Below are 17987 nucleotides of genomic sequence, written 5' to 3' on the forward strand. Positions count from 1 at the left end.
AAATCGAATCTTTCGTTGTACTTAATGGATTTAAGTAGCCGTTCATGATCAATGGCAGCTGGAATTGGACGGTGTAGATATAGTCACTTTATAGAAGGAAGAACTAAGGTGGTATGAAGCTGTTTACCCTGAATCCCATGGAGGGTCAAAGGGTATATTTGTTTGAGGGCATGTTAGCAAGAGCCTCTTCCAAGTCCAGCTTCCTTCTTCTGTTTTTGGAACATGAATTTATATGCATTCTCCCTTGATATGGAAACTGTCTTCTTTAAGGTTGGTATTAAGATTTTTAGTAGAAGAAATAAACTTTCTGTGATCCTCCAGCTGGGGACCCTTCCCTTCCTTTCCCTTCCTTTCCCTTCCTTTCCCTTCCTTTCCCTTCCTTTCCCTTCCTTTCCCTTCCCCTTTCCCTCCTCCCTTCCCACATCCCTTCCCTCCTCCCTTCCCTCTTCCCTTCCCTCTTCCCTCTCCTTCTTCCTTCTTTCTTTCCTTTTTTTTTTTTAAGTTGTGTGTGTGTGTGTGTGTGTGTGTGTGTGTGTGTTCGCTGAGGATCATTTTCTGTCCTTTGTCTTTGCATCTGTTTGCTCCTCTCTTGAAGAAGCAAAGGCTGCTTCATGCTGTGTTTGGCTGTCTACTGGGATATCTTGCCCTTGACACAGTTCCTAAAGAAAGATACCAGAGGTTGGCTAGAAGCTGCCAGAAGGGAGGTTGAGGGAGGAATGGAAGTTGTGCCCTTCTGAAGCGGCTGGCACTAAGGGACCACAGAGTTCCTGCGGAGACACAAGTCTCCAGTCAGAAATACGCAGTGAGCACACATAGAAACTTTTATGCGAGGAGTGCTTATTAAAAGTCATTGCGTATGTTTTTTGGAACAATACTGGGATATGAATTTTGTTGTTACACCAAAGAAAGGAATAGAAGGGGCAGGATGGGACTTGGTAATGCCTAGCCTCATGAGATCTTGGCATGTATTATCATGGAAATTTGTGGAATCTCTCGCTTGAATATTTTTGAAGAATTGGATAGATAGCTAGCTCCCTGTCAGGAATAGTTAAAAGCAAAGTCCCAAGATAAAGAGCCTGGGAGGACCTTGCCAGTTAGCCTTATATGTGCCTCCAAAAAGAAGGATTTTGTACATTTTTATCTTATCAGATAAAGATATTTATTGGGGGGTTGCCAAGGCTATCTAAGATGAAAAAGGAAACAAAAAGCCTGCTTTTTTCTAAAAATTGAGCATTGATACAGTAGTCTTTTTTTATAATATCAAATTAAACGTATCCTGGGGTGCCTGAGTGGCTCAGTCTGTTGAGGGTCTGACTCTTGATCTCAGCTTAGGTCTTGATCTCACAGTCCTGAGTTCAAGCCTGCATTGGGCTTCATGCTGGGTGTAAAGCCTACTTAAAGAAAAAAAAAAAAAAAGAATATATTTGTTGTGGGCAGACTTTGTAGTGGTTGAGATCAGCTAGCTATCAATATAGATTTCTGACAATGCTTTCCTGTCTGTTACAGAAAAAAAACGATAGGGTATATCTCCCTGTTTAAGTATTACTCAGCATTTCTTAGACGCAGAATTTCAGACTCTCTTTGTTTTTGTGATTTGCTCAGTCTTTTAGGTAGTTTGAAGCCTTAGGTTAAAGCAACACCAGGTTTTTCAAGCCAGTACAGGTGAATTATGGAGTTAACAGACTGGAATATTTCTATTTGGGGTTATGTTGGGACATTCAGGGAACCTAGTTGTCCTGTCCTAAGACCTCTTCCTTTTTTATGGTTCTTAACACTTGTTGACTGCTGACTACGGTCCTTATGTATGTCTCATCAGAATATGAGCAGGGCTCCTGAGGCAGTGTGCCTGGGTTTGAACCCAGCTGTGCCACTTACTGGCTGTCTGACCTCGTGCAAGTTGCCTAGCTTCCCGTATGCCTTAGTTTCCTCATCTAGAAAGTGAAAAGTGAAAATGCTGACTCAAGACATGTTATGAGAATTAAACGTTTTCTACCAACATTTCTACCAAATGGCCTTTGGTAGAAACATAGCATACATTTCTACCAAATGGCCTTTGGTAGAAACATAGCATACATTAAGAATTCAATAAACAGGTGCCTGGGCGGCTCAGTCAACCGGTTAAAGCATCCGACTTGATCTCAGCTCAGGTCTTGATCTCAGGGTCGTGAGTTCAAGCACCATGTTGGGCTCCACATGGGCATGGCGCCTACTTAAAAAATTTTTCAATAAATATTATTTTTTAAAATTATTTCTAGCTGTAAATATTGCTATCACTGTATAACCCTAGTACCTTGAATATAGTTGCTCTATTTATTGTCTGAATGAATGAATAACTTATCCCACTGAGTTTTGTAGTTTTTAAAATTGTCATCAGAGTGTTTAAGATAATTCCATGCTGTTTCCCTTCTTTCTTCCCTTGGGATCCAATGTTGTGAGACTTCCATCTGATTGATTATGACTTTGTTTTCTTGGCATGTGTTTTGTTTGCTGTTCTATTTTTTCAGTACATGGTAGGTGCTGGAATCATTGAGCTTGTGAATGAGTATATCCTATGATATTTAACTTTATGTCCCAGCTGGGTTCTTGGGCAGCGAGCTAAAAGAAAGTGCTAGAGAAGAGTCCTCTGCATTCAGGGCCGTGCAGGATCCAGTTAAGTAATCTGAAATTTCTGCAACATCATGTAAAAGGAGCAAGTTCTCAAGGAGGAAATTTTGTGTTTCAGATGTAAACAGAAGTGTATTACATAAACTATCTTAGTAGTCCACTTCATAAATGGGGACCATAGGTATCTGTGGCTAAACACCTGCGTGCCTTAGTTGCTGTTGTGATGGTGCACCCTTTAGTGAGAAACCAGGAATTACAACGATATTGGTATCACCACTGAGACTTTTCAAGACCTGAGGGGGCATGAAGAATAATACTTGGAGTGTACTCATTGATTTCATTCCATTCTTGGAAGGTTTCATAGAGGCTCTGGGTGACATAATTATTTTCTCTGAGAAACTAAGTAATTGTGAAGCCTATTGTTTTTTGTTGGACCATGGATTTTCTGTCTTCTGATGAATTCATGGAAGTGGCTCTTATTATTTGTAGGTATTGATGTCAAGAAAGGCCGAGGTCGATATATTGACACCTGTATGGTCATCTTTGCCCCCCGGTACCTGTTAGATAATAAATCATCTCACAAGCTTGCATTTGCACAGAGGGAATTTGCCAGAGGACAGGTAAGTCGTTTACTTTTGAAGAATGACCAGTGTTTATTTAACAGTACAGTGGGTTTTAATGCCGTGATTTATCTCCCCATCAACACTGTTAAGTTTTGTGATGTGAATAACCATTTTATGCCTTTGGTACCCTAAGTAGCTCATGGTAGAGAGCAAGGCCCAGACTAGGCAGTTACTCAGCAAACATTTACTGTCTTGACTTGTATTTGTTGACTAAAGACAGTGATCCTTTATATTTTAGGGAACAGCCAATCCTGAAGGTTACATTTCCACCCTTCCTGGTTCCAGCGTGGTGTTCCATTGGCCTCGGAATGATTATGATCAGCTCTTGTGTGTCAGATTGATGGATGTTCCCAATTGTATTTGGTCTGGAGGGTTTGAAGTCAATAAGAATAATTCCTTTCATATCAACATGAGGTAAATTCAGACACTGTATTTAGACAAAACGTAGTCCTCTTTCAGGTGCAGTAATGTATCATATAAATTTGAAATATCTACGAAGTAAATAGTAATACTGCCCTTTATGAAATGGGTGGTTATGTTTCTGGCTCTAAGTTCTTAAAATTTGTGGTGACCAAGTAAGTGTGACCGAATGTTTCGATGGAATGAATTAAAGGCATGTTGACAGTTTTGACCATTGTGCAGTTGCTATGGTCTGAGGTTATAAATCCAATGGGTAGTGCTGAGCTCGTGATTGCCTGCAACTCTGAGAATTGTGTCTGCACTTAGATGCTAACATTGTTGATAGATGGTTTTGTGTATCCTTGCACACTGTGTATACTCTTGTCTCGCTTGGTGGTATTTTAGTAAATCGTCTGGCCTTTCTTGCCCAACCCAGTGACCCTCAGGTCCTTATTAAGAAAAATCAACAAATTTAGCCTCAGCTACCACAGGATGAATTTTTTCTTTCTGTTTTTATCAGATATTTTTAAATTTTTTTTAATTTTTAATTTTTTTTTTAATGTTTATTTATTTTTGAGAGAGACAGAGACAGAATGCAAGTGGGTTAGGGACAGAGAGAGAGGGAGACACAGAATCCGAAGCAGGCTCCAGGCTCTGAGCTGTCAGCACAGAGCCCGATGCAGGGCTCAAACTCACGAGCTGTGAGATCATGACCTGAGCCAAAGTCAGATGCTCAACCGACTGAGCCACCCTGGTGCCCCATTTTCTAAAATTTTTTAAAATGTTTATTCATTTTTGAGAGAGAGAGAGCGGAGAGGGGCAGAGAGAGAGACACACACACACACACAGAATCCAAAGCAGGCTCCAGGCTCTGAGCTGTCAGCACAGAGCCCTATGTGGGGCTCGAACTCATGAACCGTGAGATCATGACCTGAGCTGAAGTCGGCCTCCCAACTGATTGATCTACCCAGGAGCCCCTCAACTTTGTTCTTTTTTAAGATTATTTTGGCCGTTTGGAATTCCTTGAGATTCTGTCAGAATTTCAGGGTAAAATTTTCTCTTCTGGAAAAACAATCACTTAGGATTTTGGTAGGGAGTATATTGAATCTGTAGATCCACTTGGGGCCCCATTTTCATATGAACAATATTAAGTTGGATTTGTACATGTGGAATGCTATTCCATTTATTTGTGTCCTATTCAATTTCTTTTTTTTTTTTTTTAAGTTTATTTATTTTAAGAGAGAGGGCACGCACATGTGGGATGGGTGGGGGTGGGGGGGTGGCGAGGGGCACAGAGAGAGAATCCCAAGCAGGCTTTGTGCTGCCAGCGCACAGCCCAATGCGGGACTCAACTCACAAACTGTGAGATCATGACCTGAGCCGAAATCAAGAGTCAGATGCTTACCCGACTGAGCCCCTCAGGTGCCCCATTCTGTTTAATTTCTTTCATCAAATGCTTTTGAGGCTAAAGACCCTGAAATCATTGCTATTTTGATGCATTTAAAAGCATAATGTAAGCTTTTATACTTCATGGTTAGTTCTGCACTGAGAACATTATTATAAGGGAACAGAAGCATGGCTGATATAAAAAGAGATGATGCAAAATAATATCTATATTGACTTTTTAAAACATGTATTATTTGAGGGTTTTTTGTTTTTTTCTTGGCGGTCAGTGGTGTGCCCTTCTTAGTTTCCTTTTGCTCTGGCCCTTATCAGAGTTCACTGCGTCTGGTAAAGGGGTTTTCAAGCTGTGTTCCTAGGAGTTGTCGGGGGTGGTCGAGGAGGTGACTTCAGGGGCTGAGGGAGCCAAGTGGTTAGGGGGCCGGTGTGCTTACCCCTGCTCCACCCAGAAGCTAGTCTGCTAGTATCCTGTATCCCCACGAGATTTAATGGCGGGCGGGGAGGTGAGGAGTTGGTTCTGTAGCTAAAACCACCAGGGGTTTATATACTGCTTGGGTGGAGGTCGCCTAGAAATGTTGTGTGAGAAGAGGAAGCCAATTTAGAATTGAGCAAAAGTTGCTCGTGACTAAGGAAGGAAAGAAAAGGTGTGGACATGGGGAACGAAGGTGGCTTGTATACGTTTGTCAACCCTTCGGAGGGGTTCTAGCGCACAGTCCTAAGATACTGAGCAAAGACCCTCTGTTTCTTTTCCTTTCCCTGTGTTTTCATTTTGGAACTGTTTAAACCTACAGAAAACTTACAGGTAGTGCAAAGAACACCCCTTTATCTTTCACTTGGATTAACTACACATCAGCACTTTGCTGTATCCTGCTTTGTCTCCATGCATGTACACGTACACACTTTTTCTCTGAGCCATTTGAATGTAAATTGAAGTCACCCTGTTAGTTTAGCCATAAAAACTTATAGTTTATCTACCTAAAGACAAGGACATTTTGGGGTACCTGAGTGGTTCAGTAGGTTAAGTGCCTGACTTTGGCTTAGGTCTTGATCTCACAGTTCGTGAGTTCGAGCCCCGCATCGGGCTCTGTGCTGACAGCCGGGAGCCTGGAGCCCACTTTGAATTCTGTGTCTCCCTCTCTCTCTGTTCCTCCCCTGCTCACACTGTCTCTCTCTCCCTCAAAAATAGACATTAAAAAAAAAAATACAGGGACATTTTTCTAAATAAATATACTAACATTACACACTGAATAAACTTAATATAAGTTTATTTATTTTGAGAGAGTTGGGGAGGGGCAGAGAGAGAGGACAGAGGATCCAAAGCGGGCTCTGTGTTAACAGCTAAAACCCCGATGAGGGCTCAAACTCACATGTGAGATCACGACCTGAGCCAAAGTTGGATGCTCAACCAGCTGAGCCACCTAGGTGCCCCTGATAGTTGTTTTTTTTTTTTTTTTTAAAGTAATCTCTACACCTAACATGCTCAAACTTGCAACCCCAAAATCAAGAGTTAACATGCTCTACTGACTGAGCTAGCAGGTGGCCCTGATAAATAGTCTTTTGAAATACCTTCATAGCATAACACCCTTTGCCTTGATCTAGGATTCAGTCAGAGGTCATGCATTTTATTTGGCAGACATATCTCATCCACTTTAATCTACAGTAGTCCTACTTTTCCTTTTTTGGTCTTTATAGACATTGAAAGCATAAGAGACTCTTAAAAACTGAGAACAAACTGAGGGTTGATGGGGGGTGGGAGGGAGGGGAGGGTGGGTGATGGGCATTGAGGAGGGCACCTTTTGGGATGAGCACTGGGTGTTGTATGGAAACCAATTCGACAATAAATTTCATATTAAAAAAAAAAAAGAAAATTTTAAAGATTCCAAGCCAGTTTCTTATAGAATGTTCTCTTCTCTGAATTTTTCTTTTTTTTTAATAATATATTTATTTTTTAATTTACATCCAAGTAGCGTATAGTGCAATAATGATTTCAGGAGTAGAAAGCAGTGATTCATGCCCTACATATAATACCCAGAGCTCATCTCAACAAGTGTCTTCCTTAATGCCCAGCACCCATTTAGCCCATCCCTCCACCCACAACCCCTCCAGCTACCCTGTTTGTTCTCTGTATTTAAGAGTCTCTTATATTTTGTTCCTCTCCCTGTTATTATATTATTTTTGCTTCCCTTTCCTTATGTTCATCTGTTTTGTATCTTAAATTCCACATATGAGTGAAGTCATATGTTGTTTGCCTTTCTTTAATTTTGCTTAGCATAATACACTCTAGTTCCATCCACAGTGTTGCAAATGGCAAGATTTCGTTCTTTTTGATTGCTAAGTAATACTTAGCAATTGTATGTATGTATGTGTGTGTGTGTGTGTGTGTGTGTGTGTATGTATATACACATATATATATCTATATACATATCTATATATCTTCTTTATCCACTCATCTGTTGATGGACATTTGGGCTCTTTCCATACTTTGGCTATTGTCAGCGCTGCTATAAACATTGGGGTGCATGTGCCCCTTTGAAACAGCACACCTGTGTCCTTTGGATAAATACCTAATAGTGCAATTGCTGGGTCATAGGGTAGTTCTATTTTTAATTTTTTGAGGAACCTCCATACTGTTTTCCATAGTGGCTGTACCAGTTTGCATTCCCACCAGCAATGCAAACAAGATCCTCTTTCTCTGCATCCTCGCCAGCATCTGTCATTGCCTGAATTGTTAATTTTAGTCATTTTGACTGGTGTGAGGAGGTATCTCATTGTGGTTTTGGTTTGTATTTCCCTGATGATGAGTGATTTTGAGCATTTTTTCATGTGTCTGTTAGCCATTTGGATGTCTTCTTTGGGAAAGTGTCTGTTCATCTCTTTTGCCCATTTCTTCACTGGATTATTTGTTTTTTGGGTGTTGAGTTTGATTAAGTTCTCTCTAGATTTTGGATTCTAACCCTTTATATGATATATCACTTGCAAATACCTTCTCCCATTCCACAGGTTGCCTTTTAGTTTTGCTGATTGTTTCCTTCACCGTGCAGAAGCTTTTTATCTTGATGAGGTCCCAATAGTTAATTTTTGCTTTTGTTTCCCTTCGCTCTGGAGACATGTTGAATAAGAAGTTGCTGCAGCCGAGGTCAAAGAGGTTGACCTGCTGTCTCCTCTAGGATTTTGATGGCTTCCTGTCTTACATTTAGGTCTTTCATCCATTTTGAGTTTATTTTCATGTATGGTGTAAGAAAGTGGTCCAGGTTCATTTTTCTGCATGTCGCTGTCCAGTCTTCCCAACACCATTTGCCGAAGAGACTATCTATTTCATTGGATATTTTTTCCTGCTTTGTCAAAGATTTGTTGGCCATATGTTTGTGGGTCCATTGCTGGGTTCTCTATTCTTTTCCATTGATCTGAGTGTCTGTTTTTGTGCCAGTACCTACTGTCTTGGTGATTACCTCTTTGTAATACATCTTGAAGTCCAGGATTGTGATACTGCCAGCTTTGGCTTTCATTTTCAGGATTGCTTTGGCTATTTGGGGTCTTTTCTGGTTCCATAGAAATCTTGGGATTGTTTGTTCTAGGTCTGTGAAGAATGCTGGTGTTATTTTGATAGAGATTGCATTGAACATGTAGATTGCTTTGGGTAGTATTGACATTTTGACAATATTGGTTCTTCAGTCCATGAGCATGGAACGTTTTTCCATTTTTTGTGTGTCGTCTTCAATTTCTTTCATAAGCTTTCTATAGGTTTCAATGTATAGGTTTTTCACCTCTTTGGTTAGGTTTATTACTAAGTATTTTTGGGTTTTGTTGCAATTGTAAATGGGATCAATTACTTGATTTCCCTTTCTGCTGCTTCACTGTTGGTGTATAGAAATGTAGCCAATTTCTGTGCATTGGTTTTATATCCTGTGACTTTGCCGAATTCATGAATCAGTTTTAGCAGTTTTTTGGTAGAATATTTTGGGTTGTCTGCAAAGAGTGAAAGTTTGACTTCCTCCTTGCCAGTTTAGATGCCTTTTATTCCTTTGTGTTGACTGATTGCATCTAGGACTTCCAATACTATGTTGAAATACAGTGGTGACAGTGGACATCCCTGTCGTGTGCCTGACCTTAGGGGGAAGGCTCTCAGTTTTTCCCCTTTAAGGATGATATTAGCGGTGGGTCTTTTGTATATGGCTTTTATGATCTTGAGGTATGATCCTTCTATGTGTATTTTCTTGAAGGGTTTTATCAAGAAAGGATGCTGTATTTTGTCAAATGTTTCTCTGTGTGAGAGGATCGTGTGGTTCTTGTCCTTTCTTTTATTAATGTGATGTATCACATTGATTTGTGGATATTAAATCAGCCCTGCATTCCAGGTATAAATCCCACTTGATCATGGTGAATAAGTCTTTTAATGCATTGTTGGATCTGGTTGGCTAGTATCTTGTTGAGATATTTTTGAGATTTGTTGAGAATCTTGTTGAGAATTTTTGCATACACATTCATCAGGAAAATCGGTCTACAGTTCTCCTTTTTAGTGGACTCTTTGTCTGGTTTTGGAATCAAGGAAATGCTGGCCTCGTAGAATGAGTTTGGAAGTTTTCCTTCCATTTCTACTTTTTGGAACAGCTTCAAAAGAATAGTAGTTAACCCTTTTTTAAATGTTTGGTAGAATTCCCCTGGAAAGCCATCCAGCCCTGGACTCTTGTTTTTTCGGGAGATTTTTGATTACTAATTCAGTTTCTTTACTGATTATGGGTATGTGCAAATTTTCTATTTATTCCTGTTTCAGTTTTGGTAGTTTATATGTTTCTAGGAATTTGTCCATTTCTTCTAGTTTGCCCAATTTGTTGGCATATAATTGCTCATAATATTCTCTTAGTATTGTTTGTATCTCTGCAGTGTTGGTTGTGATTGCTTTCATTCTTGATTTTATTTATTTGGGTCCTTTCCTTTTTCTTTTTGATCAAACTGGCTAGGGGTTTATCAGTTTTGTTAATTCTTTCGAGGAACCAGCTCCTGGTTTCATTGATCTGTTCTACTGTTTTTTAAATTTTGACAGCATTGATTTCCACTCTAATCTTTATTACTTCCCATGTTCTGCTGGGTTGGGTTTTATTTGCTGTTCTTTTTCCAGCTCTTTAAGGTGTAAAGTTAGGTTGTGTATCTGAGACTTTTCTTCCTTCTTTAGGAAGACCTGGATTGTTACATACTTCCCTCTTATGATTACCTTTGCTGCATCGCAGAGGTTTTGGGCTGTGGTGTTATCATTTTCATTGGCTTCCATGTACTTTTTAATTTCCTCTTTAACTTCTTGGTTAACCTACTCATTCTTTACAGGGATGTTCTTTAGTCTCCAAGTTTCTGTTGTCTTTCCAAATTTTTTCTTGTGGTTGATTTCGAGTTTCATAGCATTGTTGTCTGAAAATATGCATGGTACGATCTCAATCTTTTTGAACTTGTTGAGGGCTCATTTTTGACCCAGTATGCGATCTATCCTGGGGAATGTTCCATGTGCACTCAAGAAGAATGTGTATTCTGCTGCTTTAGGATGAAATATTCTGAATATATCTGTTAAGTCCATCCAGTCCAGTGTGTCATTCAAGGCCATTGTTTCCTTGTTGATTTTCTGTTTAGAAGATCTGTCCATTGCTCTAAGTGGGGTGTTGAAGTCCCTACTGTTATGGTATTATTATCAATGAGTTTCACTATGTGTGTGTGTGTGTGTGTGTGTGTGTATGTATATATACGTATGTGTGTATATATATTTGTGTGTATATATATATTTGCTCTCACGTTGGGAGCAGAAATATTTATAATTGTTAGCTCTTCTTGGTGGATAGACCCCTTACTTATGATATAATACCCTTCTTCATCTCTTGTTATAGTCTTTATTTTAAAATCCAGATTGTCTGATATAAGTATGGCTACTCCGACTTTCTTTTGGCTTCCGTTAGTATGACAGATGGGTCTCCATCCCCTGACTTTCAATCTGAAGGTGTCTTTAGGTCTACGATGGGTATCTTGTAAACAACATATAGATGGATCTTGTTTAATTATCCATTCTGTTACCCTGTATGTTTTCTGGATTTTTCTGACAGTTTCCTATACATAGATTTAATTGAACCTTTTTTGGTAAGAATACTACCTATGTTGTGGTGTGTGTTTCTCGTTGCGTCAGTAGGAAGCCTGTGAGGTCTGTTGCTCCCTTTACTGATGTTGCTAAATTCAGTCATCATATGATTAGGATGGTGTCCACCAGGTGTCTCTATTGTCAAGTTACCTTTACTTCTTTGTAAACAATAGTAAGCCATTGGGGGAATAATTTGAGACTGTATTTTCCCCCAAAATCTTTCACTCAGTGGTCTGATGGTTCTTACCTGAATCAGTGATTTCGTTGGTGGTTGCAAAATGGTGATTTTTCTAATTCTGTCGTTTCTTCGGTGTTTATTAGCTGATATTCTTTTGTAAGATAGAGCTTCTTCGTTCTCTCAAGTGATCTATCTATATTTAAATACAGATACACATATACATGTACATATATATAACAAATCATATTTATTTGCTGGTAACTACTGGTGGATTCTCCTCACCTTCCCTCATCCTATAGTGAAAACCTTGGTTATCAATAGCATCAATATATTAGTTTGAACTATGTGAAATTCCTCTTTTTTTTTATGTCAAAGCAATCTAATATCAACAATTTTATGGAGTTCAACCAATTTTTACTCATTTGCTAGGCTGGCACTACTACCCAAAACGTATCCACTAAGTAAAATATGTAGATCTTATTGTAGAGTGACAAACTGCCGTACAGAAGTTGCTTGAATGAATTCTTTTTTATTATTCTGTGTGATTACACTGTCAATTTCTACCTTTTTAATGTGCTGGAAGAGCACACACTGGTATTAGTTGAAGTCCAGGCGATATCAGGATTGTGAGAAGTATAAGAAAGTGAACTGTAACTTGTTTCTTCCATGTTGTGCAGTCTCTTTCTTTCCTTTTTCTGCAGAGATACTCTGGGAAAATGCTTCTTCCTGCGTGTGGAAATTACTCTTCGAGGAGCTACCTATAGGATCTCATTTAGTGACACAGACCAGTTACCCCCTCCTTTCCGAATTGACAACTTCTCTAAGGTATCGAGCAGGGTGGTGAGCCAGTTTGGCTGTTTCACTTGCGGGAAGGTGGAGTTTGTACCTGGAAGATAATGATGAAATACATTTTAAACTTGGGTTTAAAAAAACCTATGTGGGGATCTCCTCAACTGGATAACCCTAGACATCCTTACCTTCTGGAGGTGGTTTCTGCTGGTCGTTTTGATTGCTGGGCAGCCTTGTCCGGAAGTGACTTCTCAGAGCCACCTCCACCCCACCCCCAATCATTTTGACTGTATTGTTTGGTGGACATGTACCCTCTGTAGACATTCCATACAGACAGAGAGGAATTGGAATCAGACAGTCCAGTGATCATGGGAATGGGCATTTTTACTATTGCTTAGTTACAGTGAGCATTTCTATAAATCTTCCAAGTAAAGCCAAGATGGAAAGAAGATACCATTTTAAATAATGCCTTTGAATAATAACCTCTTATAGTATGTGACTTCCCATAGCCGAATTCTAGAATTTTTATTCCTTTCCGAGTTCAGAGCGTATCACGAGGGGTGAGGGTAGAAGAGATGGTCTGTGTCCTTTACTTGTTGGGCTCGTTGCAGTTTGAAAGATGACTAGAAAAGCATTTGAAGGGGCGCCTGGGTGGCTCAGTAGGTTAAGCATCGATTCCTGATTTTGGCTCAGGTCATGATCTCACGGTTCAGTTTGAGCCCTGCTCTGGGCTCCGTGCTGACAGTGCAGAGCCTGCTCAGGACTCATGCTCTCCCTCTCTCCCTGGCCCTGCCCCTCCACCTTTCTCTCACGATAGATAAAGAAATAATTTTTTTTTTTTTTTTTTTTTTTTAAAGAGAAAGGCATTTGAAGAGACGAGAGAATTGCCCTCGTGATTGTGGTTATGCCCAATGTAGGATTTGTTTGGGAAGGGTCTGGAACTTAAATTTAGGAAGCACTGACTCACTTTCTAGTGACACCACTCTGAATGAAAGTCCTCTGTATCCTCTCTGCCCTTACCGTAGGTTCCAGTTGTCTTTACTCAGCATGGTGTAGCTGAACCCAGGCTCCGAACTGAAGTGAAGCCCATGACTTCATTGGATTATGCCTGGGATGAACCCACTCTGCCTCCTTTTATCACGCTGACCGTCAAAGGGGCAGGCTCCTCAGAGCTCAACTGCAACATGAACGATTTCCAGGATAACCGACAGCTTTATTATGAAAACTTCATTTACATTGCTGCTACATATACATTCTCTGGGTAATTCTGGGTTCCGTTACTGTTCTCATAAAGCAGAAGGCTCTAATTTGTAACTGGTTTTAAATTTTAAGCAATCCTCAAGAGGCTCAAAGGATGGAGGAAGATTCCTTCCATTCTTTACCAAATCCTGGGCTCAGGGTCTATCTTGAGAGGTCTTAGGCTAAACCCTTGTCTTCTGGCTAGATTAAATTTATCTAGAGAGGCAAGACTGCTCTTTTTTTAATGATCTCCCCAATAATCCATTCTAGTATTTAACATTCCTCCCATAAGATATTAGTCTCACAATATCCTCAGTTCTTTTTTAAGGTGGTATTTTTAATGTATTTTTTAAAGTTCTTGCTGCTGGTTTTAAGTTTGTTTTATGTCTTTCCTCATTTGAAACTGACCAATCTTTATCATAATTACTCAAATCGTTTTGACTCTCCTCTCCCATTGAGAATACTGGTTAAGCAGACACTTAGAGTCTATCTTAATTTTATCACCTATGGCCAACCAAAGTAGCTCAACTTGACAGTAATTCCAGTTGCCTTAGAATTATAATGTTCACTGACATCTGGTTAGCTGTATCTAGAAAACTCAGGTGAAGAATAGCAAGTTTATTCTAATTCTGTTGTTAGATTGGCACATAGAGATTCAAAACATTGGGCTTTCAAAAAGTAGTCATTTCACCAACATATAAATACAATTATTTCTGTCCTGGTGATGGGGCCAATTTTAAGATGTACCTGTGGAAAAACCAGGGAAAATAGCTAAATCTTGAGCATTTTACAAATATAAATCGCCGGATGGACAGGACACTTAAAGTCAGATTCCTTTCCAAAAATTCTGAATAGTTTTGCTTATGAATGGTATTTTTTATCTGCCTGCGGCTCACAAAAATAATCTCTCTGCCTGGCGGTACCTCTCATCTACCTAGAGTCCAGATTTCACTAGTAATGAATTGAATGGGCATCTTTACTTAGAATAGCCACTCTTTTCCTTGTTTGTTGCAGTTCTCTTTGGAAATAATGGTGCCGGGATGTTTATTTTGTTATAATTAAGCCAGCCTGTTTGTTTCTTTTGAAAGATTATGGCACTTGACAGCATGACATGCTTAAGGTTTTAGTGCCTGAAAAGCCAGTTCTTAATCTGGTTGTTAATCATGTTTTTCTCTTTACGTTCTTAAGTTCAATTCCAGTAGTTATTACACTCTTTAACTGAAGAATCCTTATGGGTGATTATGAGTTTAATGGGTTGGACAGATATGGGGCAGATAAAAAGGGAGGTTCTGAGAATCTTGGTGTGAGGAGAGATTGAACCATGTTTTGGAGTATATAAGACACTATGTTTTTGCATTTTGGGAGAGAACAAATGCTGGGGAAGAGACAACTTTTGTTTTTGTTGGTTTTTATTTTAAATTGAGATGAAATTCACATAACATAAAATTAACCATTTAAGAATCAACCATTAGTGACATTTAGTGCATTCGTGATGTTGTGCAGCCACCGCCTCTGTCTAGTTCCAGAACATTTTCATCCCTCCGGGAAGAAACGCCGAACCCATTAAGCAGTTACTCCCCATTACCCTCTCCCCCCAGCCCTTGGCAACCACCAGTCTACTTTCTGTCCCTAAGGATCGACCTATTCCAGATAATTCATGTGAATTGATTCATAAATATGTGACCTGCTGTATCTGGCTTCTTTCACTTAGCATTAATATTTTCAAGGTTCGTTCACATTGCAGCACGGATTTCCTTCTTACTGTGGCCAAGTAATACTCCATTGTATGGGCATACCACACTCTGTTGTCCATTCAGCTGTTGATGGACATCTGTGTTGTCTCCTGTTGTTGGCCTTTGTGCTGCTATCAATGTGCCTATGCATGTATTGGTTTAAGTAATTGTTTCTGATTCCTTTGTGTATATATGTAGGAGTGGAATTGCTGGTTCTGTGGTATTTCTATGTTTTAACCTTTTGAGGAACTACTATACCATTTTCCACAGTAGCTGAATCGTTTTACATTCCCGCCAGCAACATACAAGGGCCCTGACTTCTCCACACCCCCAGCAACACTATTTTACATTTTTTGGATTGTAGCCATCCTACTGGGTGTGTGATGACTTCTCAGTGTGGTTTTGATTTGCGTTTCCTTAATAACTGATGATGTTGAGGATCTTTTCCTCTGCTAATGGGCCATTTGTGTATCTTTGGAGAAATGTCTATTCAAATCCTTTTCTCATTTTTAAATTTTTTTTTCACCTCTTTATTGTTGAACTTTAAGAGTTCCTTATATAATATGGATACAAATTCTGTATCAGATATAGGATTTGCACATATCTTCTCTCCTGTTCTTTGGATGATCTTTTTACTTTCTTGATGGTGTCCTTTGAAGGTCAGAAGTTTTTTAATTTTGTTGAAATCTAATTTATGTCTTTATTTTTGTCACTTGTGCCTTTTTTTGGTCATGAAAACTAGTTTTTAACTCCCAATTCATCGGTCCCTTTTTTGATGATGGAGATTAGTGGAAAAAGGAGAATAATCTAAATAAAATCTTACCAAAATACCTTAAAGTGGGGGGGGGGGGGGCGCCTGGGTGACTCAGGCAGTTAAGTGTACGACTTTGGCGCAGGTCATGATCTCACAGCTTGTGAGTTTGAGCCCCCGTATCGTGCTCTGTGCTGATGGCTCGGGCCTGCTTTGGATCCTGTGTCTCCCTGTCTCTGCTCCTCCCCCGCTCACACTCTGTTTCTCTCTCTCAAAAATAAACATTAAAAAATATTTAAAAAAAAAATACCCCAAAGTGTAGGTAGGCTGCAACATTCCATAAAACTTACGATTCTTAAGCCACAGAGAAACACAACACGATCGGGTTGGAGGAAGGTGAATATGAACCCCTTGTTTTCTTTTCATTCTAGAGGGACTTCTGATTCATTGCCAAGCTTTAGGGATGCAGTGATGCTGATCTTCTGTCTGGCAAAAAGTAGAGCTAATTCTTGGACCCTTGGAATGTCTGGCTTAATTTGGGAGGAGGGGGTGCTGAAGCTATATAGTCATTCTTTTATGTCTGAATTGTAAGGCACTAGAATCATCAGGAGAGGGGAGATGTTAGTATGTTTTCTGGCAAATGAATCTGGAAACATAACCTTGATCTTTCTGCAACTTGGGTTAGACATTCTTTCGTGATGGAAAAAAAGTCTCCCCTTTACAGATGAGGTTTTAAGCATTTGCTGCTGAGTACTTGTATATATGTGCAAGTATATGTATATACACATATGTACGTATGACTGTTTTAATTCCAGTTTACAGGAGGGGACAGGAAGGCCTGTGGCTTCCAGCAAGGCCACCACCTGTGCAGAGCTGGTCTTGGATGTCTCACCAAAGACACAGAGAGTCATTTTAAAGAAGAAGGTAAGAGCACTTAGCATTTGGAGTTTAGAAGGGGAGACTGTTAGCTGTGGAGGGGACTCTGGTCATGCAGTCTGGCCCCTCCTCATGCACAGGCTGGACAACTTGCTCAGGGTGGGATGCGGGGTCTCTCCTGCTCAAGTTGCTGTTCTTCCTCCTGTCCTGTGACATCTGCTCTAGGAATTCCAAGCCCTTCTCACCTTCGATGCCCTTTTTGGAGAACTTATCTTTTAAATTCATTTTTTTCCCGAGTCATGATTTGCTGTTCTCAATACTCTCTTTTTCCATTGAAATGGCTCCCCAGTCTACTATTTCCTAAACTGAACGGAAAAATGATCAAACTGACAACTTTCCCCCTTTTTATGCCGACACACGTTCTTTCCAAGGGTCAGTTTAGGGAAATGTTTCCACTAATAGACCTACGTATAGAGAGGAAGGCAGGCAAATCTGGCCGGAAGCAGCACAGATGGCAGACGGACTGGCGATAAGTAGTTCAAACCTCAACACGAAAGGCGCCTGAGAACTCAGAGGCGTAGAGGTGACTTTAAGAGGAAGGAGATTACTGATGATGATGATTTAAAACCTGTTTACCTGATGGCTGTGTTCCAGAAGATTTTGCATAATGTAAATCACACAGTCCCAAAATAACCCTGGTAGAGAGTGTCTCTTTACCAGTTGCCCAGATGGGGACAAAGGACCCCTTTTATCACCAGAGGTGGTGGCGCGTGTGTCAGTGGCGTCGCCTCACCTGGATGTGAGTTTGTACAGCTCTTAGCAAATTTGTAACTGGGGAACGAGGCAGGTTCAAATAATTCAAGCGAAACTTGAATACGTGTGTTTTTAATTCACTTTTACATTTTTAACAGCTTTACTGAGATGCAATTCATATACAGGCCCCCCACTTAAAGTGTACAGTTCAGTGCTTTGTAGTATATCCACAGATACGTGCAAGCAGCATCACACTCAACTTCGGAACATTTCAGCACCTCTAGAAGAGACCCTGTGTCTCTAGCTCTGACGCCATTGTTTTCTTGCTCTGCAGCCCTAAGCAGCCACTCATCTACTTTCTGTCTCTGCGTCCTTCCCTGTCTGGGCTTGCATATGATTGGTGTTTTATGAGCGGCCTCTTAGGCTTAGCGTGGTGTTTCCAAGGTTCACCCATCCGTCACCCTATCAGTACTTGTAATTCTTCTGTTCCACCCATTCAAAGTCACTTAATTCAGGTTTGCTTACCGTG

General features: G+C 40.1%; 1 protein-coding gene across 8 annotated transcripts in view; it reads left to right on the forward strand.

The window, feature by feature from the left end:
* Positions 1-17987, forward strand: part of VPS13D (vacuolar protein sorting 13 homolog D) — a 266928-nt gene that overhangs the window by 118450 nt on the left and 130491 nt on the right. For all 8 annotated transcript variants that reach the window (XM_042954200.1, XM_042954201.1, XM_042954202.1 and 5 more), the window contains 5 exons: positions 3094-3224; positions 3466-3641; positions 12019-12142; positions 13132-13367; positions 16645-16753. In XM_042954200.1, coding sequence (XP_042810134.1) covers positions 3094-3224; positions 3466-3641; positions 12019-12142; positions 13132-13367; positions 16645-16753 — 776 coding nt within the window. The remainder of the gene's footprint in view (positions 1-3093; positions 3225-3465; positions 3642-12018; positions 12143-13131; positions 13368-16644; positions 16754-17987) is intronic.

The sequence above is a fragment of the Panthera leo genome, chromosome C1, assembly GCF_018350215.1.
Source record: "Panthera leo isolate Ple1 chromosome C1, P.leo_Ple1_pat1.1, whole genome shotgun sequence".
Taxonomy (NCBI): domain Eukaryota; kingdom Metazoa; phylum Chordata; class Mammalia; order Carnivora; family Felidae; genus Panthera; species Panthera leo.